This window comes from Bombina bombina, chromosome 1 (assembly GCF_027579735.1).
Source record: "Bombina bombina isolate aBomBom1 chromosome 1, aBomBom1.pri, whole genome shotgun sequence".
Classification (NCBI taxonomy): Eukaryota; Metazoa; Chordata; class Amphibia; order Anura; family Bombinatoridae; genus Bombina; species Bombina bombina.
Genome location: NC_069499.1, coordinates 232,905,712 through 232,932,343, shown reverse-complemented (window position 1 = coordinate 232,932,343; position 26,632 = coordinate 232,905,712). Strand labels below are relative to the sequence as shown.

The 26,632-nt window shown below is 39.8% G+C and overlaps 1 protein-coding gene across 1 annotated transcript in view; it reads right to left on the bottom strand.

Annotated features, from left to right (window-relative positions):
- EXD1 (exonuclease 3'-5' domain containing 1) overlaps positions 1 to 26,632 on the bottom strand; it is a 594,484-nt gene that overhangs the window by 62,525 nt on the left and 505,327 nt on the right. Inside the window, exon 13 of the mRNA XM_053711728.1 lies at positions 4,581 to 4,772. Within this exon, the coding sequence (XP_053567703.1) occupies positions 4,581 to 4,772 (192 nt within the window). The remainder of the gene's footprint in view (positions 1 to 4,580; positions 4,773 to 26,632) is intronic.

Genomic DNA, 26,632 nt, shown 5'->3' with positions numbered 1-26,632 from the left:
CTTGACTCCCGCTGAAGGCAAGCATCTGTAGATAAAAGGATGGATAACTTCAATGCCCCGATCCAGTCCTGGATATTTTTTGAGGGGAGTGTCTGTCCCTAGGATATAGACAACACATTAATCCATTATGCTTCCACACTAGTTATACTACCACTGCAGGTAGTCATTGTAAATGTACTACCTTCTTTTACCCCCTAGTGAACCACCTGCCAAGAGTTCTCCATAGAGTCTGACATAGGAAGCGTCCAGTTAGGAAATGTAGAAAAAAAGGGGTACCCTGTCTTTCTGGTACAAACAATACTTGTTTAGTTTTACTGTACTGATTAGGATTGACTACACCCATTATGCCAGAGTCTATCAGAATCATTAGAACCTCCTTAGGTAGCAAACCGAGGTGTTCAAGTTTAAACTGAAAGAAACAACTTCAGTATCAGATAAAGGTATAACCCAGACGGAGTCTGAGATTTTTCCCCTATATGCTACCGAAGTATCTTCCTCCAATCTTCAGGGAAGAAACATTTAGAAATACAGCGTATTCCCTGCTTAACATGGGAAAAGCATACAGTGTAACAGATATTGCTAATGACATTATAGTAACAATGTTTTGCAAAGCAACTCCAGATGGAGTTTGCGAGGAAGAGCAGGGCACTGCATGTGTGGGCTACCAAATATATTGGACACTTGAGGAAAAAATTATTTATCCCTTTAGTAAAGTTCACTTTACAACATAATGAACACAGAAAGGAAATGGTAGTTCCACATTGTTCCAACAACATAAGGAGACATTCTTTAGGGTCTCTTGGGTCACTTATGGATGAGAGTCAAATAAACTAACATCTTTAACCGTTACTGTCTCTTTAAATTTTAGAGTAACTTCTTTATTTAAATTGGCAGAAATGGCTGAATGGGAAACAAGAGGTAGATAAGTGCTGCAAACCCCCTCTACACCTCAGCTTAACCCAACTGAGGTGTCTGTCAGCCCTTCTGCTCAAATTCTTGTCTCAGTTGAAACGCTGTCTTTTAAGCGCAAGAACCGACATAAAAACAGAATTTATGTTTACCTGATAAATTACTTTCTCCAACGGTGTGTCCGGTCCACGGCGTCATCCTTACTTGTGGGATATTCTCTTCCCCAACAGGAAATGGCAAAGAGCCCAGCAAAGCTGGTCACATGATCCCTCCTAGGCTCCGCCTACCCCAGTCATTTGACCGACGTTAAGGAGGAATATTTGCATAGGAGAAACCATATGGTACCGTGGTGACTGTAGTTAAAGAAAATAAATTATCAGACCTGATTAAAAAAACCAGGGCGGGCCGTGGACCGGACACACCGTTGGAGAAAGTAATTTATCAGGTAAACATAAATTCTGTTTTCTCCAACATAGGTGTGTCCGGTCCACGGCGTCATCCTTACTTGTGGGAACCAATACCAAAGCTTTAGGACACGGATGAAGGGAGGGAGCAAATCAGGTCACCTAAATGGAAGGCACCACGGCTTGCAAAACCTTTCTCCCAAAAATAGCCTCAGAAGAAGCAAAAGTATCAAACTTGTAAAATTTGGTAAAAGTGTGCAGTGAAGACCAAGTCGCTGCCCTACATATCTGATCAACAGAAGCCTCGTTCTTGAAGGCCCATGTGGAAGCCACAGCCCTAGTGGAATGAGCTGTGATTCTTTCGGGAGGCTGCCGTCCGGCAGTCTCGTAAGCCAATCTGATGATGCTTTTAATCCAAAAAGAGAGAGAGGTAGAAGTTGCTTTTTGACCTCTCCTTTTACCGGAATAAACAACAAACAAGGAAGATGTTTGTCTAAAATCCTTTGTAGTTAAACACTAAAAAACTCTAAGCCATCTCCGTGGAGATGTTGCCTGTACAACGGCAAAGAGAATGACTGGGGTAGGCGGAGCCTAGGAGGGATCATGTGACCAGCTTTGCTGGGCTCTTTGCCATTTCCTGTTGGGGAAGAGAATATCCCACAAGTAAGGATGACGCCGTGGACCGGACACACCTATGTTGGAGAAATTATAGGTCCTTCCGATAACCGGAAACACTAAGAAAGAGGTGCTGAAAAACCTTCTGACTAAAATACCCTGTTCCTTCAGATAACCCGGAAGCCTAGTAAAGGGATGCGCAACTAAATTGGAGCCACACAAGCTCCGCCCCTTGTGGACGTTTCAAAAGTCATCTCCCGGTCGCCATTATTATTTTGTTAAGTTGAGCCACCGGGAGAAATAACAAACTGTGCAGTCTCTTAGATTAGGAAGATGCTTAGCCCGTTTGTTATTCTAATAGTGAAGCACCGTCACACTGAGCTCGTACCCTGCATTATAGCACACACACAAGCTCCGCCCCGTGGGTGTATCGATAGTCATCTCCCGGTCGCCATTATTATTTTAATAAGTTGAGCCACCGGGAGAAATAACCGACCGAACCGTCTCAGATTAGGAAGTTAGCCCGTTTGTTAATCTAACAGTGAAGCCAACCTGCATTACAGTACATCGTTTGTTAAATGTTAATAGTGAATCTAACACTGAGCTCGCACTCTGCATCGTTGCTCGTATTAAATCTTCTGGTCAGCTACTATTAGTCATGAGAACTGCCGGGAGAAGAGAGTCACAATCCATACTGCCATAGTAACGCCTAGTACGCTAGGATAATCTCTCTCTGAAACCCCTTGATAAGGAGCCCATTATTACCATGAGGTCTGTATATAGAAAATAAAGTGCCCAAACTTATTCTGAGTTTTCTACCCCCAGAAATAAAGTTAACACTTACCTCATCTTCTGCCTGGCAGCAAGGCAGTTTCCAGGTTTGAGAGGTCCTCTCCCTCCCATGGACCTGTAAAGAAACGAAAGTCCTGAGTAAAATCCCTCAGGTTTTCAGGGTAAGGACAGCATCAGAATATGGGAGGCGCAGTGAGAATTATGTCCCACAAGTTCCCATTGCTCTAAAGCCAGCACTTCTCTACTGAAGAGACTGATATGGACTACGGCTACACCCTAGAACAAAGCAGCGCAATCTTGCACTACTTTAAAAGTAATAAACTCGTGATTGAAGAATCTAATCTAACACCTCACTTTACCACTTCCTATCATTAACGTAGGCAAAGAGAATAACTGTGGTGGGAGGGAAGGGAGGGGCTATTTAACAGCTCTACTGTGGTGCTCTTTGCCGCCTCTGCTGAAAAAGAAAAAAGACTATACCCCAGGTAAGAAAAATATTTTCCTAAACATGTTTTCCCCCAAATATGAAACGGATAGTCTGCAAAAGGAAATATACATAAACCTGACTCATGGCAAATATAAGTACAATACATATATTTAGAACTTTATATTAATACCTAAAGTGCCAAACCATAGCTGAGAGTGTCTTAATTCACATATAGCAGATAGCCAAACCAGTACTGAAATCAGTAGAGGTAACGGAACATGAGAGTATATCGTCGATCTGAAAAAGGGAAGTAGGAGATTAATCTCTACAACCGATAACAGAGAACCTATGAAAAAGATTTCCCGCAAGGAAAACCATAGAATTCAATAGGTGATACTCTCTTCACATCCCTCTGACATTCATTGTACTCTTAGAGGAATCGGGCTTTAAAATTCTGAGAAGCGCATATCAACGTAGAAAATCAAGCACAAACTTACTTCACCACCTCCATAGGAGGCAAAGTTTGTAAAACTGAATTGTGGGTGTGGTGAGGGGTGTATTTATAGGCATTTTGAGGTTTAGGAAACTTTGCCCCTCCTGGTAGGATTGTATATCCCATACGTCACTAGCTCATTGACTCTTGCCAATTACATGCAAGAAAGAAATACATAAAAAAGTCTTATATTATTGCACTGCTGCTTGTATATAACAGTGTGCTGAAGCCATGCAAAGGGATTAATCATGTTAAAGTCCGCTCTAGAGCAGTAGTGCACTACTAGGAGCTAGCTGAACACATCTGGTGAGACAATGAGAAAAGACAAATGTGTGCAGCCACCAATCACCAGCTAGTCCTCAGTAATGTATGATATGTACATATTCTTACAAAACAAAAAGGATACCAACTAAATAATTAAAAAAGAAGTGCATTTAAAATCTCAATCATGCAAACTTAATTTTGACATTCATAATGCTTTAAAAGGGACATGAAACCCAATTTTTTCTTTCATAATTTAGAAAAATCATGCAATTTAAAAAAAAACAAAAAACCTTCCAATTTACTTCTATTAACTAATTTGCTTCCTTCTCTTGATATTCTTTGTTAAAAACATATCTAAATAGGCTCAGTAGCTGCTTATTGGTGGCTGCAGAGGCATTGTGTGATTGGCTCACCCATGTGCATTGCTATTTCTTCAACAAAGGATATCTGAAAAATAAAGCAAATTAAATAATAGAAATAAATTGGAATGTTTAAAATTGTATTCTCTTCTTAATTATGAAAGAAAATGATTAAGTTAATTATTAATACAGAGAGGAAAACCTACAAAGTTTAGACAAAGCTTCACTAGTTCTCTGTAAATGCTAAATATTATTTGTTTCTATATAGCAGGTTAACAGGAAAATTCATATGAAATTAGTCTATTTAACCATAATACCTCAGTACTGCCCAACAACTCCATTGTTCTCTGTCGATATGTATTAAGATATCCATCAACAAGGGAAGTGAAATCAAACATCATGGCATCCAGCATGACCAAACGCAGGGGTAAGAGATGTAACACTTCAAGGGCTAATACTTTCAGCAAAGGTTGTGACAGTGGGCGCTCAAACCAGACCTTGTTGTTCTCCTAAACGAGAAATGGAAGAAGATATCAATAAAAAAAGATTAACTCTTGCAGAATCATATCTAGAAGATGTAAAGAGTAATATTGAAGAGTTTGTCAAACATGGTTTGAGCTTAGGAAAGAGAATAAAAATAGGTGCCAGACAGAATATATCAAATGATACAGAATAGTAAATATTTTGGACCAGACAGGAACTGAACTGATATTCACCACGAGTACCAAGAATGGAAGCTATAAAAGGTAAGTTTTCATTTCATAGGCTTAGAACTGAGGGGAAAAAACATCATTAGCAACAAAACGTATAAGAAAAATTTACACATTAAGTGTAAAGGGTCACTAAACTCAAAAAACTAAATTTATGCTTACCTGATCAATTCTTTTTTTTCCTGGCATGGAGAGTCCACAAATGCATTCATTACTGTTGGGAATTTAACACCTGACCACCAGGAGGCGGAAAAGACATCCCAGCTAAAGCATTAAGTATCTATCCAACTTCCCATACTCCCCCAGTCATTCAGTCAAGGAAATAAGGAAAAGTAAGAGAAACACTAGGGGTATAGAGGTAACAAAAGATTAGTAAATATGCCGCCTTAAAAACTATAGGGCAGGTTTATGGACTCTCCATGCCAGTAAAGAAAATAATTTATTAGGTAAGCATACATTTTGATATCTTTTCAATGGCACGAGAGAGTCCACTCTTTAATTAATTACTAATTGGGAATCCAATACCCAAGCTAGAGAGGACACAGAATGAACAGGAAGGGAAATAAGGCAGGTGGACCTAAACTGAAGGCAACACCGCTTGAAGCACTTTTTCCCAATGGAAGCTGAGGTAATTAAATCAAACTTGTATAATTTAGAAAAAGTAAGCAAAGAGGACCAGGTAGCCACCTTACAGATTTGTTCCATAGAAGCTTCAATCCTAAAAGCCCAAGAAGAGGAAACAGCATGGGTAGAGTGAGCCGTAATCCTGTCAGGAGGCTGCTGACCAGCTTCCTTATAAGCCAAACGAATGACACTCCTCAGCCAAAAGGAAACAGAATTTATGTTTACCTGATAAATTTCTTTCTCCTACGGTGTATCCGGTCCACGGCTTCATCCTTACTTGTGGTATATTCTCAATCCCTACAGGAAGTGGCAAAGAGAGCACACAGCAGAGCTGTCCATATAGCTCCCCTCAAGCTCCGCCCCCCCAGTCATTCGACCGACGGTTAGGAGAAAAAGGAGAACCATAGGGTGCAGTGGTGACTGTAGTTTACAAAAAATAAATTTAAACCTGACCAAAATGCCAGGGCGGGCCGTGGACCGGATACACCGTAGGAGAAAGAAATTTATCAGGTAAACATAAATTCTGTTTTCTCCTACATTGGTGTATCCGGTCCACGGCTTCATCCTTACTTGTGGGAACCAAAACCAAAGCTTTAGGACACGGATGAAGGGAGGGAACAAGTCAGGTAACCTAAACGGAAGGCACCACTGCTTGAAAACCTTTCTCCCAAGAAGCAAAAGTATCGAATTTGTAAAATTTGGCAAACGTATGCAGTGAAGACCAAGTCGCTGCCTTACAAATCTGTTCAACAGAAGCCTCATTCTTGAAAGCCCATGTGGAAGCCACAGCTCTAGTAGAGTGAGCTGTAATTCGTTCAGGAGGCTGCCTTCCAGCAGTCTCATAAACCAACCGGATGATGCTTTTCAGCCACATCAAGATTGTGTAACAGACGTTCCTTGTTAGAAACTGGATTAGGACACAGAGAAGGAACAACTATTTCCTGGTTGATATTCTTATTGGAAACCACTTTTGGAAGAAAACCAGGTTTGGTATGTAAAACGACCTTATCTGTATGAAACACCAGATAGGGTGAATTACACTGCAAAGCAGACATTTCAGAAACTCTTCTAGCAGAAGAAATAGCTACTAAAAACAAAACTTTCCAAGATAGTAACTTAATATCTATGGAATGTAGAGGTTCAAACGGAACCCCTTGAAGAACTGAAAGAACTAAATTTAGACTCCATGGAGGAGCCACAGGTCTGTAGACAGGCTTGATTCTGACTAAAGCCTGTACAAACGCCTTAATATCTGGCATGGCTGCCAGACGCTTGTGTAACAAAACAGACAGAGCAGATATCTGTCCCTTTAAAGAACTAGCTGACAGACCTTTCTCCAATCCTTCTTGGAGAAAAGATAGTATCCTTGGAATCCTAATCTTACTCCATGAGTAACCCTTGGATTCGCACCAGCAAAGATATTTCCGCCATATCTTATGGTAAATTTTCGTGGTGACAGGCTTTCTAGCCTGGATCAGAGTATCTATAACTGATTCCGAAAAAACCCACGCTTAGCTAGAATCAAGTGTTCAATCTCCAAGCAGTCAGTTGCAGAGAAACTAGGTTTGGATGTTCGAATGGACCTTGAATTAGAAGGTCCTGCCTCAAAGGCAGCTTCCATGGTGGAACCGATGACATATTCACTAGGTCTGCTTACCAAGTCCTGCGTGGCCACGCAGGAGCTATCAGAATTACCGAAGCCTTCTCCTGTTTGATCCTGGATACTAGCCGGGGGAGAAGGGGAAACGGTGGAAAGACATAAGCTAGATTGAACGACCAAGGCGCTACTAAGGCATCTACCAATGTCGCCTTGGGATCCCTGGACCTGGACCCGTAACGTGTAACTTTGGAGTTCTGACGTGACGCCATCAGATCCAGATCTGGAATGCCCCATAGCTGGGTCAGCTGAGCAAAAACCTCACGACTCAGATAATCCGCTTCCCAGTTGTCCACTCCTGGGATGTGAATTGCTGATAGATGGCAGGAGTGATCCTCTGCTCATTTGATGATCTTGGATACCTCCCTCATCGCCAGGGAACTCTTTGTTCCCCCCTTAAGATTGATGTACGCTACAGTCGTCATGTTGTCCGACTGAAATCTGATGAATTTGGCCTCCGCTAGTTGAGGCCATGCCTGGAGCGCATTGAATATCGCTCTCAATTCCAAAATGTTTATCGGGAGAAGAGATTCTTCCCGAGACCATAGACCCTGAGCCTTCAGGGACTTCCAGACCGCGCCCCAGCCTAAGAGGTCGGAAACTCATTCCTTGAGACAGGTGATCCTGAGACAACCACCAGAGGAGTGAGTCTCTGGTTTGCTGGTCCATCTGAATCTGGGGAGACAAATCTGCATAATCCCCATTCCATTGTTTGAGCATGCACAGTTGCAATGGTCTTAAATGAATTCGAGCAAAAGGAACCACGTCCATTGCCACAACCATTAGTCCTATCACCTCCATGCACTGAGCTATGGAGGGTTGAGGAATGGATTGAAGAACTCGACAAGTGTTCAAAAGTTTTAATTTCCTGACCTCTGTCAGAAAGATTTTCATTTCTACTGAGTCTATTATTGTTCCCAGGAAGGGAACCCTTGTGAACGGGGACAGAGAACTTTTTTCACCTGTTCACCTTCCACCCGTGAGACCTTAGAAAGGCTAGAACAATGTCCGTATGAGCCCTTGCTTTGTGAAAGGACGACGCCTGTATTAAAATGTCGTCTAGGTAAGGTGCTACTGCAATGCCCCTTGGCCTTAGCACCTTTGTGAAAATTCTGGGAGCAGTGGCCAATCCGAAGGGAAGAGCCACGAACTGGTAATGCTTGTCCAGAAAGGCGAACCTCAGAAACTGATGGTGATCTTTGTGGATAGGAATATGCAGGTACGCATCCTTTAAATCCACGGTAGTCATATATTGACCCTCCTGGATCATTGGTAAAATTGTCCGAATGGTTTCCATTTTGAATGATGGAACTCTGAGGAATTTGTTTAGGATCTTTAAATCCAGAATTGGCCTGAAAGTTCCTTCCTTTTTGGGAACTACAAACAGGTTTGAGTAAAATCCCAGTCCTTGTTCTGCTGTTGGAACTGGGTTTATCACTCCCATTTTTAAAAGGTCTTCTACGCAATGTAAGAATGCCTGTCTCTTTATCTGGTCTAAAGATAAGCGAGACATGTGGAACCTTCCCCTTGGAGGAAGGTCCTTGAATTCTAGAAGATACCCCTGAGAGACAATTTCTAGTGCCCAGGGGTCCGGAACATCTCTTGCCCAGGCCTGAGCAAAGAGAGAAAGTCTGCCCCCTACTAGATCCGGTCCCGGATCGGGGGCTACCCCTTCATGCTGTCTTGGTAACAGCAGCAGGCTTTTTTGGCCTGTTAACCCTTGTTCCAGCCTTGCAATGGTTTCCATGCTGGTTTGGGCTGGGGTGCGTTACCCTCTTGCGTAGTGGCTGTAGAGGTAGAAGCCGGTCCGTTCCTGAAATTGCGAAAGGAACGAAAATTAGACTTATTTTTAGCTTTGAAAGGTCTATCCTGTGGAAGGGCATGGCCCTTTCCCCCAGTGATATCTGAAATAATTTCTTTCAACTCTGGCCTGAATAGGGTCTTACCCTTGAAAGGAATATTAAGCAGTTTTGTTTTGGACGACACATCCGCCGACCACGATTTTAGCCAAAGCGCCCTACGCGCCACTATTGCGAAACCAGAATTTTTCGCCGGTAATTTAGCTAACTGAAAAGCGGCATCTGTAATGAAATTATTAGCCAACTTCAGGGCGTGAATTCTATCCATGACTTCATCATAAGAAGTCTCCTTCTGGAGCGAGTTTTCTAATTCCTCAAACCAAAAAGCAGCTGCAGTGGTTACAGGAATAATGCAAGAAATTGGTTGAAGAAGAAAACCTTGTTGAACAAAAATTTTCTTAAGTAAACCTTCTAATTTTTTATCCATAGGATCTTTGAAAGCGCAACTGTCTTCTATTGGTATAGTTGTGCGCTTAGCAAGCGTTGAAACTGCCCCCTCTACCTTAGGGACCGTCTGCCACGCGTCCCTTCTGGGGTCAACAATGGGGAACATTTTCTTAAATATAGGAGGGGGAACAAAAGGTACACCTGGCTTCTCCCACTCCTTATTCACTATATCCGCCACCCTCTTAGGTATCGGAAACGCATCAGTGTGTACTGGGACCTCTAAGAATTTATCCATTTTACACAATTTTTCTGGGACCACCAAAGGGTCACAATCATCAAGAGTAGCTAGGACCTCCTTAAGTAGAGTGCGGAGGTGTTCAAGCTTAAATTTAAATGCTATGGTATCAGGCTCTACCTGCTGAGAAACTTTTCCTGTGTCAGAAATTTCTCCCTCAGACAGGCCCTCCCTCACCGCCAAGTCAGATTGATGTGAGGGCACTACAGATCCTCTGCGTCTGCTTGCTCGTTTTCTGTATTTAAAACTGAGCAATCACGCTTCCTAGGAAAAGCTGGCAGTTTGGATAAAAATGCTGCGAGAGAATTATCCATTACTGCTGCTAACTGTTGCATAGTAATAGCAATTGGCGCGCTAGATGTACTGGGCATCGCTTGCGCGGGCATAGCTGGTGTTGACACAGAAGGAGAGGATAGTGAGCTATCCTCACTACCTTCAGCTAAAGAATCATCTTGGGCTATATCTTTAAGCGTGATTGTACGGTCCTTAAGCTGTTTGGACGCTATGGCACACTTCACACATAAATTTAATGGGGGAACCACCTTGGCCTTTGAACATACAGAACATAGGTTATCTGAAGGGTCAGACATGTTTGACAGACTTAAACAGATCTTCAATGCAATAAAAATTATTTTTGACAAAAACGTTACTGTGTCTTTAAATAATAAAAGTGCACTCTATTACTAAAACATCAAAAAACCCATCAAATAAACATCCGATTTTAATGAAAGTTTCACCACAGTGTCTTAATGCTTTAAAAGGATTGCACACAAATTTTCAGACCAATTAACCCCTTAATGCCCAAACCGGAGCTAATAACAGCAATTAACCTGTTAAAAACACTACAGTACTATGCCACAGCTTCCACTGTGGCCTTTACCTTCCTTAGGGATTATTTTAGTAGGACATAAGCCTCTCTGGAGTCTTTTCTGATGCCTCTGGACTCCCCACGTGAAGCTGCATGAACTGCCTAAGCAAAACAACTGTGCAATTGAGGCTTGAAAATGAGGCCTCCTCCCTCTTCATTCCAGAGTGGAGGGGCCTTTCTGACTAGAATAGGTGTCCAAATAAGTGCCAGGCGCAAAATAAAACCCCAAAAGTGTTTTAAAGTCTGAAAAAACACCTTATTTATAGTGAAAACATGCTAAAAAGCAATCGATTTAGCCCACAATATTGTCAACCAGCATAGAGCCCTTAATATAAGCCATAATTTTATACACAGTCTAAGAAAAATGGCTTACCTATCCCAGAGGGGATTGCTGACAGTCTTCTAGCATTACTAGGTCTTGTTAGAAAAATGACTGATCATACCTGAAGCAGTTAAGCCTGCAAACTGTTCCCCCCAACTGAAGTTCTCTGGTTTCAACAGTCCTGCGTGGGAACAGCAATGGATTTTAGTTACTGGTGCTAAAATCATATTCCTCTCTGCAGAAATCTTCATCACTTTCTGCTGCAGAGTAAATAGTACAAGCCGGCACTATTTTAAAATAACAAACTCTTGATAGAAGAATAAAAAACTACAACTAAACACCACATACTCTTTACCACCCCCGTGGAGATGCTACTAGATAGAGCGGCAAAGAGAATGACTGGGGGGGGCGGAGCCTCAGGGGAGCTATATGGACAGCTCTGCTATGTGCTCTCTTTGCCACTTCCTGTAGGGATTGAGAATATCCCACAAGTAAGGATGAAGCCGTGGACCGGATACACCAATGTAGGAGAAAAGGGTAGTTGCAGTGACCTTTTGACCCTTGTTCTTACTGGCTTAAACAACAAACAAGGAAGTAGATTGTCTAAAATCCTTGGTAGCATGGAGATAGAATTTCAAAGCACGCACCTTCTGAGAAGGATGATTAGGACAAAAGGAAGGAACTACAATCTCCTGATTGATATTGCGGTCAGAGACCACCTTAGGAAGAAAACCCAACTTGGTACGTAGGATTGCCTTATCCACACGGAAAACCAGATAAGGAGAATCAAACTGTAAGGCAGATAATTCTGAAACTCTACGAGCAGAAGAAATAGCCAACAAAAACAAAACTTTCCAAGATAAAAGTTTAATATCAACAAAATGCATAGGCTCAAACGGAGCCTGTTGAAAAACACAAAGAACAAGATTAAGGTTCCAAGGGGGAGCGCAACATGTTTAAACACAGGCCTGATTCTAACTAGGGCCTGAACAAAGGACTAAACGTCAGAAAAATTAGCTAACCTTTTGTGTAGCAATACAGAAAGGGCAGAAATCTGACCCTTAAGAGAACTGGTAGACAGACCTTTCACCAAACCCTCTTGTAGAAAGAACAGAATCCAAAGAACTCTCACCTTGTGCCAAGGGAAACCTCGAGCCTCGCACCAGGTTAGGTAAGTGCGCCACACCTTGTGATACATCCGACAAGTCACCGGCATACGAGCCTAGATCAGAGTTTCAATGACCATGTCGGAAAAACCTCTTTTAGACAGAACTAAGTGTTCAATCTCCACGCAGTCAGCCTCAGAGAATCTGGATTTTGATAAAGGAACAGACCCTGCCCTCAGAGGTAACCTCCAAGGAGGGAAGGATGACATCTTCACAAAGTCGGCAAACCAAGTCCTGTGAGGCCAAGCAGGAGCAATTAGGATCACCAAGACCCGCTCCTATTTGATATGGGCTATGATCCTGGAAAGAAGAGCAAACTGAGGGAACAGATAAATAAGTTTGAACTTCCAAGGAACCGCTAATGCGTCCACCAACACTGCCTAAGGGTCCGTCGATTTCAATCCGTATATGGCCATTTTGGTATTGAGATGGGAAGCCATGAGGTCTATCTCCGGAACACCCCACCTGAGCGTTATCTTGGAAAACACCTCCGGATGAAGAGCCCACTCCCCTGGGTGGAACATCTGTCTGCTCAAGTAGCCCGCCGCCCAATTGTCCACTACTGGCATATGAATGGTCTGAATGTGACAATTGTGGGACTCTGCCCACTGAAGGATGCAAGAGACTTCCTTCATAGCCAGGAAACTCATTGTTCCTCCCTGATGATTGATATAGGCCACAGATGTTATATTGTCCGATTTAAATCTGATAAAAAGTACAGAACGAAGTTGAGGCCACGTCATCAGAGCATTGAAGATGGCTCTCCATTCCAGAAAGTTGATGGGGAGGTTGGACTCCTCCAGAGACCAGCTCTCAAGGAACCCCAGACTGCACCCAAGCACAGAAGACTGGCATTCGTAGTCACAATCTCCCACGATGGTCTCAAAAAGCACGTGCCTTGGGACAGATGATCCTGACAGAGCCACCAGGAGAGAAATTCTCTTGTGTGTTTGTCTAGGACGATCTTTTGAGATAGGTCGGAATGATCGCCGTTCCATTGTCCAAGCATACATAGATGTAGAGGTAGCAGATAAAAGCGAGCAAAAGGAATAAATGTCCATGGTAGCCATCATGAGACCAACTAGTTCCATGTATTGCACAACTGAAGAGCGTGCAGATGAATGAAGTGAGAGGCAAGATGAGCGAAGATCCGTCAAGAAAATCTTCATGGAAATCGAATCTATGATTGTTCTCAGAAAACAAAACCTGGTGTTGGGGACTAGGGAACTCTTGTCCAGATTTATCTTCCACCCATGATCTCTAAGGAGAGACAAAAAAGTGTCCGTGTGATATCTTGCCAAAAGAAAAGATGGAGCCTGTGCCAAGATATTGTCCAGGTAAGGGGCCACTGCGAATACTTGCGTCCTGGCTACCATAAAAAGTGCTCCCAGTATCTTCATAAAGATCCTGGGAGCTGTAGCCAGACCAAATGAAAGGGCTACAAATTGAAAATGGTTGGTCTAGAAAGGCAAACTGCAGGAACTGAAAATGATTCCTGTGGATCTGGACATGAAGGTATGCGTCCTAACCTTCCTGGACCAATGGGAGAATTGGTCTGATAGTCTTCATCTAGAAGGAAGGAAACTTGAGAAACTTGTTGAGACACTTTAAATCCAAAATTGGACAGCAAGTTCCCTCTTTCTTGGGAACCACTGTGAAGGAGGGACCGGGACGATGACTCACAGAGAAGATAGAACCTTTACACAATTTAGAAAAGCTTCTCTCATCACAGGGTTTGAAGAGAGTCTTGACAGAAGGAATCCGCCTCTTAAAGGGCAAGATTTGAACCCTATCCTGTACCCCGGGATACTACGTCCACAACCCATGGGTCCGGCACGTTGTGAATCCAAGCATCCTGAAAGAAGCATAGAAAGAATCCAAGCATCCTGAAAGAAGCATAGTCTGCCCTCTACGTGACCCTGAAAAAATAGAATGGTGTGTAGAGGGCGACTCCTAGTGCAGATCAGTCACCACCACCTTCTTCATTCAATCCCAAAGGAGAGGATACAGCCTATTTAGACATATTCCAAAATTTAGTTTTAGAAGATCTTGAAAAACTGCCAAAGTACAGTCAAAACCGGGGCAATATATGGCCTAATGAAAAGAAGGCTCTTTTAGAACTCACAAGACACAAGAACATAGTCATCCGCTAGGCGGACAAAGGCGGAGGGATAGTGATCCAAGATTATTCAGAATATATAAATGAAGCATATAGAATAATACTTGATAAAGAATATTACAAAAAAAATAGAAAAAGATCCTACAAATGTATTTACAAAAGAACTAATCACACTTATCAATTTTGGATACACTAATGGCATTTTGAACAAAAAAGAAAAAAAAATTCTGACTCCAAAAAGTCCCAACACACCGTATTACTATCACCTACCCAAAATACACAAACAATTGAATAATCCACCTGGTAGGCCCATTATTGCGGGAATGAACAGCATTACCGACAATTTATCTTCATACATTGACTTTTATCTCCAAAAGTATGTAGTGCAATTAAGGTCTCACATTAGAGATACCACGGACTTATTGGTAAAACTTTCAAATATAAAGAGAGAGAATAATCTATATTGGGTGTCATGTGATGTAACTTCACTCTACTCAAATATTGCACACGACATAGGTTTGAACTCTATAGATCATTTTCTAAGTGAGGACATATATATGTCAGATATACAAAAAAACTTTATATTGGAATTGATAGGTTTTATCTTAACTCACAACTATTTTCAATTCTTGGATCACTTTTACATCCAGATCAAGGGGACGGCCATGGGGACCAGATTTGCTCCCAGTTTTGCAAACCTATTTATGGGTTTGTTTGAGTCAATATACATCTATGATTCGAACTGGGAGCAAAATCTGGTCTTCTATTGCCGTTATATAGATGACCTGCTCTTTATATGGAGAGGTCCTCTAGATTCTTTAACAACCTTTCAGAACAAACTTAATAGAAACAATATGGGTATTAAATTTACATGGAATATTCAAATAGATAAAATGTATTTTTTGGATGTTTCCCTAATGTGGGGTATAGATGATAAGGTGGAATCATGCACCTTTTTTAAAACAGTTGACAGCAATAATTTACTTGATTATCATAGTAACCATTATTCCAGCTGGAAATATAATATCCCATACAGCCAGTTCAGGAGAATTCGAAGGAACTGTACAGACACTGGTACATTTGACAATCAGAGCCAGATTCTCATAGATAGGTTCAAGGATAAACATTTTCCTATACAACTAATTGAACACAGCTACCATAGAGCACGTGCACAGAATAGGAATGACTTATTAACCAATAAAAAGAAAATAGAATCAACATTTTATTCAGGTTATGAATCGACATTTATTACAAGATATAATGACAACCATAGGGAGATCAAAAAGATCTTAACTAAACATTGGACAATATTAAGGAAAGACCCTATATTGAAATCAATCTTAGGAGATAAACCACTATGTACATTTAGGAGAGCACCAACAATAAAAGAAAAATTAGCACCCAGTAAACTAGTAATGTGTAGAAGAGAAACATATTTTCCATCAAATGGAAATCTATCACTATCAGGAACCACACAAAATGCTAAGATGGGTTTCTATAGATGCAACAAGAGCAGATGTAGTATGTGAAAAACATAATTTATGTAAGAACTTACCTGATAAATTCATTTCTTTCATATTAGCAAGAGTCCATGAGCTAGTGACGTATGGGATATACATTCCTACCAGGAGGGGCAAAGTTTCCCAAACCTCAAAATGCCTATAAATACACCCCTCACCACACCCACAATTCAGTTTAACGAATAGCCAAGAAGTGGGGTGATAAGAAAAAAGTGCGAAAGCATATAAAATAAGGAATTGGAATAATTGTGCTTTATACAAAAAAATCATAACCACCACAAAAAAGGGCGGGCCTCATGGACTCTTGCTAATATGAAAGAAATGAATTTATCAGGTAAGTTCTTACATAAATTATGTTTTCTTTCATGTAATTAGCAAGAGTCCATGAGCTAGTGACGTATGGGATAATGATTACCCAAGATGTGGATCTTTCCACACAAGAGTCACTAGAGAGGGAGGGATAAAATAAAGACAGCCAATTCCTGCTGAAAATAATCCACACCCAAAATAAGTTTAATGAAAAACATAAACAGAAGATTCAAACTGAAACCGCTGCCTGAAGTACTTTTCTACCAAAAACTGCTTCAGAGGAAGAAAATACATCAAAATGGTAGAATTTAGTAAAAGTATGCAAAGAGGACCAAGTTGCTGCTTTGCAAATCTGATCAATCGAAGCTTCATTCCTAAACGCCCAGGAAGTAGAAACTGACCTAGTAGAATGAGCTGTAATCCTTTGAGGCGGAGTTTTACCCGACTCAACATAGGCATGATGAATTAAAGATTTCAACCAAGATGCCAAAGAAATGGCAGAAGCTTTCTGGCCTTTTCTAGAACCGGAAAAGATAACAAATAGACTAGAAGTCTTTCGGAAAGACTTAGTAGCTTCAACATAATATTTCAAAGCTCTAACAACATCCAAAGAATGCAACGATTTCTCCTTAGAATTCTTAGGATTAGGACATAATGAAGGAACCACAATTTCTCTACTAATGTTGTTGGAATTCACAACTTTAGGTAAAAATTCAAAAGAAGTTCGCAACACCGCCTTATCCTGATGAAAAATCAGAAAAGGAGACTCACAAGAAAGAGCAGATAATTCAGAGACTCTTCTGGCAGAAGAGATCGCCAAAAGGAACAAAACTTTCCAAGAAAGTAATTTAATGTCCAATGAATGCATAGGTTCAAACGGAGGAGCTTGAAGAGCCCCCAGAACCAAATTCAAACTCCAAGGAGGAGAAATTGACTTAATGACAGGTTTTATACGAACCAAAGCTTGTACAAAACAATGAATATCAGGAAGATTAGCAATCTTTCTGTGAAAAAGAACAGAAAGAGCAGAGATTTGTCCTTTCAAAGAACTTGCGGATAAACCTTTATCTAAACCATCCTGAAGAAACTCTAAAATTCTCGGAATTCTAAAAGAATGCCAAGAAAAATGATGAGAAAGACACCAAGAAATATAAGTCTTCCAGACTCTATAATATATCTCTCTAGATACAGATTTACGAGCCTGTAACATAGTATTAATCACAGAGTCAGAGAAACCTCTTTGACCAAGAATCAAGCGTTCAATCTCCATACCTTTAAATTTAAGGATTTGAGATCCTGATGGAAAAAAGGACCTTGCGACAGAAGGTCTGGTCTTAGCGGAAGAGTCCACGGATGGCAAGAGGCCATCCGGACAAGATCTGCATACCAAAACCTGTGAGGCCATGCCGGAGCTACCAACAGAACAAACGAGCATTCCTTCAGAATCTTGGAGATTACTCATGGAAGAAGAACTAGAGGCGGAAAGATATAGACAGGATGATACTTCCAAGGAAGTGATAATGCATCCACTGCTTCCGCCTGAGGATCCCGGGATCTGGACAGATACCTGGGAAGTTTCTTGTTTAGATGAGACGCCATCAGATCTATTTCTGGAAGCTCCCACATTTGAACAATCTGAAGAAATACCTCTGGGTGAAGAGACCATTCGCCCGGATGCAATGTTTGGCGACTGAGATAATCCGCTTCCCAATTGTCTATACCTGGGATATGAACCGCAGAGATTAGACAGGAGCTGGATTCCGCCCAAACCAAAATTCGAGATACTTCTTTCATAGCCAGAGGACTGTGAGTCCCTCCTTGATGATTGATGTATGCCACAGTTGTGACATTGTCTGTCTGAAAACAAATGAACGATTCTCTCTTCAGAAGAGGCCAAAACTGAAGAGCTCTGAAAATTGCACGGAGTTCCAAAATATTGATCGGTAATCTCACCTCCTGAGATTCCCAAACTCCTTGTGCCGTCAGAGATCCCCACACAGCTCCCCAACCTGTGAGACTTGCATCTGTTGAAATTACAGTCCAGGTCGGAAGCACAAAAGAAGCCCCCTGAATTAAACGACGGTGATCTGTCCACCACGTTAGAGAGTGTCGTACAATCGGTTTTAAAGATATTAATTGAGATATCTTTGTGTAATCCTTGCACCATTGATTCAGCATACAGAGCTGAAGAGGTCGCATGTGAAAACGAGCAAAGGGGATCGCGTCCGATGCAGCAGTCATAAGACCTAGAATTTCCATGCATAAGGCTACCGAAGGGAATGATTGTGACTGAAGGTTTCGACAAGCTGAGATCAATTTTAGACGTCTCTTGTCTGTCAAAGACAGAGTCATGGACACTGAATCTATCTGGAAACCCAGAAAGGTTACCCTTGTCTCAGGAGTCAATGAACTTTTTGGTGAATTGATCCTCCAACCATGATCTTGAAGAAACAACACAAGTCGATTCGTATGAGATTCTGCTAAATGTAAAGACTGAGCAAGTACCAAGATATCGTCCAAATAAGGGAATACCACAATACCCTGTTCTCTGATTACAGACAGAAGGGCACCGAGAACCTTTGTAAAAATTCTTGGAGCTGTAGCTAGGCCAAACGGTAGAGCCACAAACTGGTAATGCTTGTCCAGAAAAGAGAATCTCAGGAACTAAGATCTGGATGAATCGGAATATGCAGATATGCATCCTGTAAATCTATTGTGGACATATAATGCCCTTGCTGAACAAAAGGCAAGATAGTCCTTACAGTTACCATTTTGAACGTTGGTATCCTTACATAACGATTCAATATTTTTAGATCCAGAACTGATCTGAAGGAATTCTCCTTCTTTGGTACAATGAAGATATTTGAATAAAACCCCATCCCCTGTTCCAGAACTGGAACTGGCATAATTACTCCAGCCAACTCTAGATCTGAAACACAATTCAGAAATGCTTGAGCTTTCACTGGATTTACTGGGACACGGGAAAGAAAAAATCTCTTTGCAGGAGGTCTCATCTTGAAACCAATTCTGTACCCTTCTGAAACAATGTTCTGAATCCAAAGATTGTGAACAGAATTGATCCAAATTTCTTTGAAAAAACGTAACCTGCCCCCTACCAGCTGAGCTGGAATGAGGGCCGCACCTTCATGTGGACTTAGAAGCTGGCTTTGCCTTTCTAGAAGGCTTGGATTTATTCCAGACTGGAGATGGTTTCCAAACTGAAACTGCTCCTGAGGATGAAGGATCAGGCTTTTGTTCTTTGTTGAAACGAAAGGAACGAAAACGATTATTAGCCTTGTTCTTACCCTTAGATTTTTTATCCTGTGGTAAAAAATTTCCTTTCCCACCAGTAACAGTTGAGATAATAGAATCCAACTGAGAACCAAATAATTTGTTACCCTGGAAAGAAATGGAAAGTAGAGTTGATTTAGAAGCCATATCAGCATTCCAAGTTTTAAGCCATAAAGCTCTTCTAGCTAAAATAGCTAGAGACATAAACCTGACATCAACTCTGATAATATAAAAAATGGCATCACAGATAAAATTATTAGCATGTTGAAGAAGAATAATAATATTATGAGAATCATGATCTGTTACTTGTTGCGCTAAAGTTTCCAACCAAAAAGTTGAAGCTGCAGCAACATCAGCCAATGATATAGCAGGTCTAAGAAGAAGATTACCTGAACACAGATAAGCTTTTCTTAGAAAGGATTCAATTTTCCTATCTAAAGGATCCTTAAATGAAGTACCATCTGACGTAGGAATAGTAGTCCGTTTAGCAAGGGTAGAAATAGCCCCATCAACTCTAGGGATTTTGTCCCAAAATTCTAATCTGTCAGACGGCACAGGATATAATTGCTTAAAACGTTTAGAAGGAGTAAATGAATTACCCAAATTATTCCATTCTCTGGAAATTACTTCAGAAATAGCACCTGGAACAGGAAAAACTTCTGGAATAACCACAGGAGATTTAAATACCTTATCTAAACGTTTAGAATTAGTATCAAGAGGACCAGAATCCTCAATTTCTAAAGCAATTAGTACTTCTTTAAGTAAAGAACGAATAAATTCCATTTTAAATAAATATGAAGATTTATCAGCATCAATCTCTGAGACAGAATCCTCTGAACCAGAAGAATCATCAGAATCAGAATGATGATGTTCATTTAAAAATTCATCTGTATAAAGAGAAGTTTTAAAAGATTTTTTATGTTTACTAGAAGGAGGAATAACAGACATAGCCTTCTTGATGGATTCAGAAACAAAATCTCTTATGTTATCAGGAACATTCTGAACCTTAGATGTTGATGGAACTGCAACAGGTAAAGGTACATTACTAAAGGAAATATTATCTGCATTAACAAGTTTGTCATGACAATTAATACAAACAACAGCTGGAGGAATAGCTACCAAAAGTTTACAGCAGATACACTTAGCTTTGGTAGTTCCAGCACTAGGCAGCGATTTTCCTGAAGTATCTTCTGACTCGGATGCAACGTGAGACATCTTGCAATATGTAAGAGAAAAAACAACATATAAAGCAAAATAGATCAAATTCCTTAAATGACAGTTTCAGGAATGGGAAAAAAATGCCAATGAACAAGCTTCTAGCAACCAGAAGCAAAGAAATAATGTGGAGACAAAAGCGACGCCCATATTTTTTGGCGCCAAATAAGACGCCCACATTATTTGGCGCCTAAATGCTTTTTGGCGCCAAATATGACGCCACATCCGGAATGCCGACATTTTTGGCGCAAAAGAACGTCAAAAATGACGCAACTTCCGGCGACACGTATGACGCCGGAAACAGAAGAGATTTTTTGTGCCAAAAAAGTCCGCGCCAAGAATGACGCAATAAAATGAAGCATTTTCAGCCCCCGCGAGCCTAACAGCCCACAGGGAAAAAGTCGAATTTTTTAAGGTAAGAAAAAATAATTGATTCAAGTGCATTATCCCAAATATGAAACTGACTGTCTGAAAATAAGGAATGTTGAACATCCTGAGACAAGGCAAATAAATGTTTGAATACATATATTTAGAACTTTATAAACAAAGTGCCCAACCATAGCTTAGAGTGTCACAGAAAATAAGACTTACTTACCCCAGGACACTCATCTACATGTTTGTAGAAAGCCAAACCAGTACTGAAACGAAAATCAGCAGAGGTAATGGTATATATATAAGAGTATATCGTCGATCTGAAAAGGGAGGTAAGAGATGAATCTCTACGACCGATAACAGAGAACCTATGAAATAGACCCCGTAGAAGGAGATCACTGCATTCAAAATAGGCAATACTCTCCTCACATCTCTCTGACATTCACTGCACGCTGAGAGGAAAACCGGGCTCCAACTTGCTGCGGAGCGCATATCAACGTAGAATCTAGCACAAACTTACTTCACCACCTCCATAGGAGGCAAAGTTTGTAAAACTGAATTGTGGGTGTGGTGAGGGGTGCATTTATAGGCATTTTGAGGTTTGGGAAACTTTGCCCCTCCTGGTAGGAATGTATATCCCATACGTCACTAGCTCATGGACTCTTGCTAATTACATGAAAGAAATATACAATCAATGGACAAAATACCATTGAAGCCAACAACACAGGGGAAATTTTCACACTAACACAAAGAATATCATGCAGCTCCTCTTATGTGGTTTACTGTATCACCTGCATTTGTGGCCTACAATATATAGGCCGTACCTGCAGATTGATAAGACAAAGATGGTCAGAACATTTTAGATGTATTAGGAAGGGACTTGATAAATACAGCACTTCTAGACACCATACAACATCACATGGTACGAATAAATGTCTTATGAAGATTACTCCATTGGAGATAGTGACTGCCAGCAATTCACAAAATAGGATGACTAAATTACGTCAAAGAGAGACCTTCTGGATTTATAAATTTTCCACTCTACATCCAGAAGGTCTTAATGAAGTTATAGATACAGCAGCTTTCTAATTGTTGGACAAAGTATAGTCACACATCACTATTCACAAGATTAACATCTTGTTTTTCAAGATGTTTTTCAACTGTTATTCAGTTTACACTAATTATCTCCATATATACACTAATTATCTCCATATATACAGATATAGTCACTCTCACTTCTTAATATGTATCACATTACTCACATTATCATGGTATCACAATATGGTGATATAGGTATCCACTATGATATTTATTTTAATATCAGCATTTAATATTATATGTAGTATAGTTTTATAAAATACAACTTACACTCACAGCTTTATTCACAATTAATATTCACATTTTTATTATCATATTATTTTATTAATATATCTCACATAAGAATTATATAAGTTTTATAAAGTCAGGTTTAATAAATATCACATTAGTCTATTAGAATAGTGGCTAGCAAATTTTAATAGGGTCCCACCATATAGATTGTAATTTTGAATTATCAATATATTTATATACAATTATTAGAATAGGGGCTTATCACATATTTGGTTATTATGTTTATTCATCTTATATAAAAATACATTCATTATTTTAGTCCATCACTATATAGTTCACATTAGTTAATATACACAATATATCCCCATATATACACATTTCGATTTTATATATAAAAATTACAATGAATTAGTGAACTCCAATATTTTCTATGCATAACGTTTGCAAAAAGTTTACACTGATTTAATAGTCATGCATTATGTATGCGATCATTTAGTAACTTTATACGCTCACTACATCATCATGCACATGTAAGTTACTTAGTTAAAAAAATGTTTATCCCCATAGAATAGTGACTAATACTGAGTCCTAAAAGGGATCGATATTACAATTCTGTAACATAACATAAAAAATACCACATATATATTATAAATTTAAAAGAATCTTAGTTGTCATTTTACTTTTAGTATAGTTGAGATAACAGCATAGTGACTAATACAGAGTCCTTAAAGGGATCGATATTACAATTCTGTAACATAACATAAAAAATACCACATATATATTATAAATTGAAAAGAATCTTAGTAGTCATTTTTCTTTTAGTATATTTGATATAACAGCATAGATCAGCTCATGAGCGCATTAAATGTGTATACATATGTGACGTATAAACATTGAAGATCATTGGTTGATACGGACACACCTCTATAAAAACAAAGAACAGAAACATTTCTACAGTCAGGATTAATATAGAGACTATAATAGATTCTTCCTGTATTAAGTCTTTGAAAACCTTTATAAAAACATAAGATTAGAACTAACATTCATATGGCCGGATATTCAGCCGGTTACATGATAGCCGTACAGGCTTAAGGCTTCACTGACAAGACGAGCGCCGACTACAAACATATAGAATCAGAAGCTCTAATTGATTGGCCTAAATCAAAATAGAAAGAGTGATTGGACAACATACACACACCCCTGTATGGTATAGGTCATTTAGCGTACAATACTGCAGATACAGATCCACATCGGCACACACCGAAACTACTTACGATCAGCTCCGGTAGGAATTGTATCAAATTTAAAAAGTGCAACTTTATATCCACATAGTAAATTTCGTCTACTTCTAAAGACAGGGCAAAAATTCTTAGATGGGGCCTAAAGGTATAGTGTTAAATGATATGCATCCACAAGTTAGGTTACATATGTATTGCTTAACGAGACGGGTATAACGCCACGAATAAGAAAATATATCTAAGTTTTTCTTATATGTATACATATTTTGATAAAACCTATAGGGCAGATAAACAACATAGCTTTATATATTGGGAATCGTAAAGTTTTTGGTTGTCAAATCTAGTTGTCTGAATGCACAGGTTCTCTACTTTCATATATGAAGATAATATTCAGCTACAATGTATAATAATTTAACAGATGTTACATCATACACGAAGTGTGTTTATCAGATCTCTGTATAAATTGTACCATATATATTGTATATCACATTGGGAATTGTTAGTTGGTTTGAAGGGTTGTTATGGAAACACTTGCATTAGCTAATTGAAAAAGGTGTGCAATGGGTGTAACCGATATCTCAACTAGCTCTTGAGTGTTTAAATAGGAGACTCTATCATAAGATCAGTATAACTTGCCTGAGGAAACAGAGTGGTGAGCTCTGAGAAACGCGTAGCGTGTTTTACTGATGATTTTTATGTTCATTTAATTTTATAAAGAATATTTTTATACATTTCTGAAGTCTCCTATCTACTATTTTTCAACATCCATCCATTGTTTGCCAGAGTGATATGTGCGCTGGGCCACTATAAATATACCCAGCATGTCTCATTAGCACTACAGTGTGCTTCATAATATGTGAGTATCTCTACAAAGGGATAAGTTTGGGTTTTGAAACCATATTGACTGATCTGCACTAGGAGTCGCCCTCTGCACACCATTCTATTTTTTCAGATTTCTATCATTAAAGAGGAGCTGCCCTGCATATGGTGCACAGTTGACTGGAACACTGACAAGTTTCCAGACTGCTTACCTAAGCATTATCGTTGCCTTTATCAGATGTGAGTATAAAATCTGCATACATTTTATATCTATTTGAATATAAATTGGCTACACTAGGAGGCGCCCTTTCTCTTTTTTCTCATTCTCTACGTGACCCTGTCCCAGATCTGGGGCTGTTCCATCATGCCGACTTATTGGCGGAGGAGGGCTTCTTGGACTGCTTGTTCTTGTTCCAAGCCTAAGTAGGCTTCCAGGAACTCTTGGGCTGATCCGACATGGTGTGGGCCGAAAACCTCTGTCCCTTGGATGTACGAAAGGAACGAAAATTGGCAGACTGTCGACCCTTGGATCTAGCCTTCTCATCCTGAGGAATGAAGGTGCCTTTCCCGCCAGTCACCGTGGAAATTATGGAATCCAGGCCCAGCCCATATAAGGACTTCACCTTAAAAGGTAAGGAGAGAAGTCTAGACTTAGATACCATATCCACTGACCAGGACTTTAACCACAAGGCCCTTTGTGACAGAACTGCAAAGCAAGATGACTTGGCACTCAGGCAAATGAATGTTGTATATCTTTGTAATTATGAATATTAATAATTAATAGCAGTATAAAACTATTGTCAGCGATATCTACAATTAATATAGCAGAAATTTTGTCAATACACTTCAGTGAGATCTCTGTGGTGTACTCCAAAATCTAACTATATCTATAAATTAGACAACTATATTATTAAAAATCAATATTGAATCCTTTGTTCAGATTAGTTATATTTATAAACACAATAAAACATAATTTATATAAGAATTTACCTGATAAACTTTCATATTGGCAAGAGTCCATGAGCTAGTGAAGTATGGGATATACATTCCAACCAGGAGGGGCAAAGTTTCCCAAACCTCAAAATGCCTATAAATACACCCCCCACCACACCCACAATTTAGTTTAACGAATAGCCAAGAAGTGGGGTGATAAGGAGCGAAAGCATCAACAAGGAATTGGAATAATTGTGCTTTATACAAAAAAATCATAACCACCATAAAAAGGGTGGGCCTCATGGACTCTTGCCAATATGAAAGAAATGAAATATCAGGTAAATTCTTACATAAATTATGTTTTCTTTCATGTAATTGGCAAGAGTCCATGAGCTAGTGACGTATGGGATAGCAAATACCCAAGATGTGGAACACGCAAGAGTCACTAGAGAGGGAGGGATAAAAATAAAGACAGCCAAAAACCAATCCACAACCCAAATCAAAGGTTTTAATCTTTATAATGAAAAAAACTGAAATTATAAGCAGAAGAATCAAACTGAAACAGCTGCCTGAAGTACTTTTCTACCAAAAACTGCTTCTGAAGAAGAGAAAACATTAAAATGGTAGAATTTAGTAAAAGTATGCAAAGAAGACCAAGTTGCTGCTTTGCAAATCTGATCAACAGAAGCTTAATTCTTAAAAGCCCAGGAAGAAGAAACTGACCTAGTAGAATGAGCCGTAATCCTCTGGGGCAGGGAACTACCTGACTCCAAATAAGCATGATGAATCAAAAGCTTTAACCAAGATGCCAAAGAAATGGCAGAAACCTTCTGACCTTTCCTGGAACCAGAAAAGATAACAGACTAGAAGTCTTTCTGAAATCTTTAGTAGCTTCAACATAATATTTCAAAGCTCTTACCACATCCAAAGAATGTAAAGATCTCTCCAAAGAATTCTTAGGATTAGGACACAACGAAGGGACAACAATTTCTCTACTAATGTTGTTGGAATTCACAACTTTAAGAAAAAATGTAAATGAAGTCCGCAAAACCGCCTTATCCTGATGAAAAATCAGAAAAGGAGACTCACAAGAAAGAGCAGATAATTCAGAAACTCTTCTAGCAGAAGAGATGGCGAAAAGGAATAATACTTAAAGTAATTTAATGTCCAGAGAATGCATAGGCTCAAACGGAGGAGCCTGTAAAGCCCTCAAAACCAAATTAAGACCCCAAGGAGGAGAGATTGATTTAATGACAGGCTTAATACGAACCAAAGCCTGTACAAAACAATGAATATCAGGAAGATTAGCAATTTTTCTATGGAACAGAACAGAAAG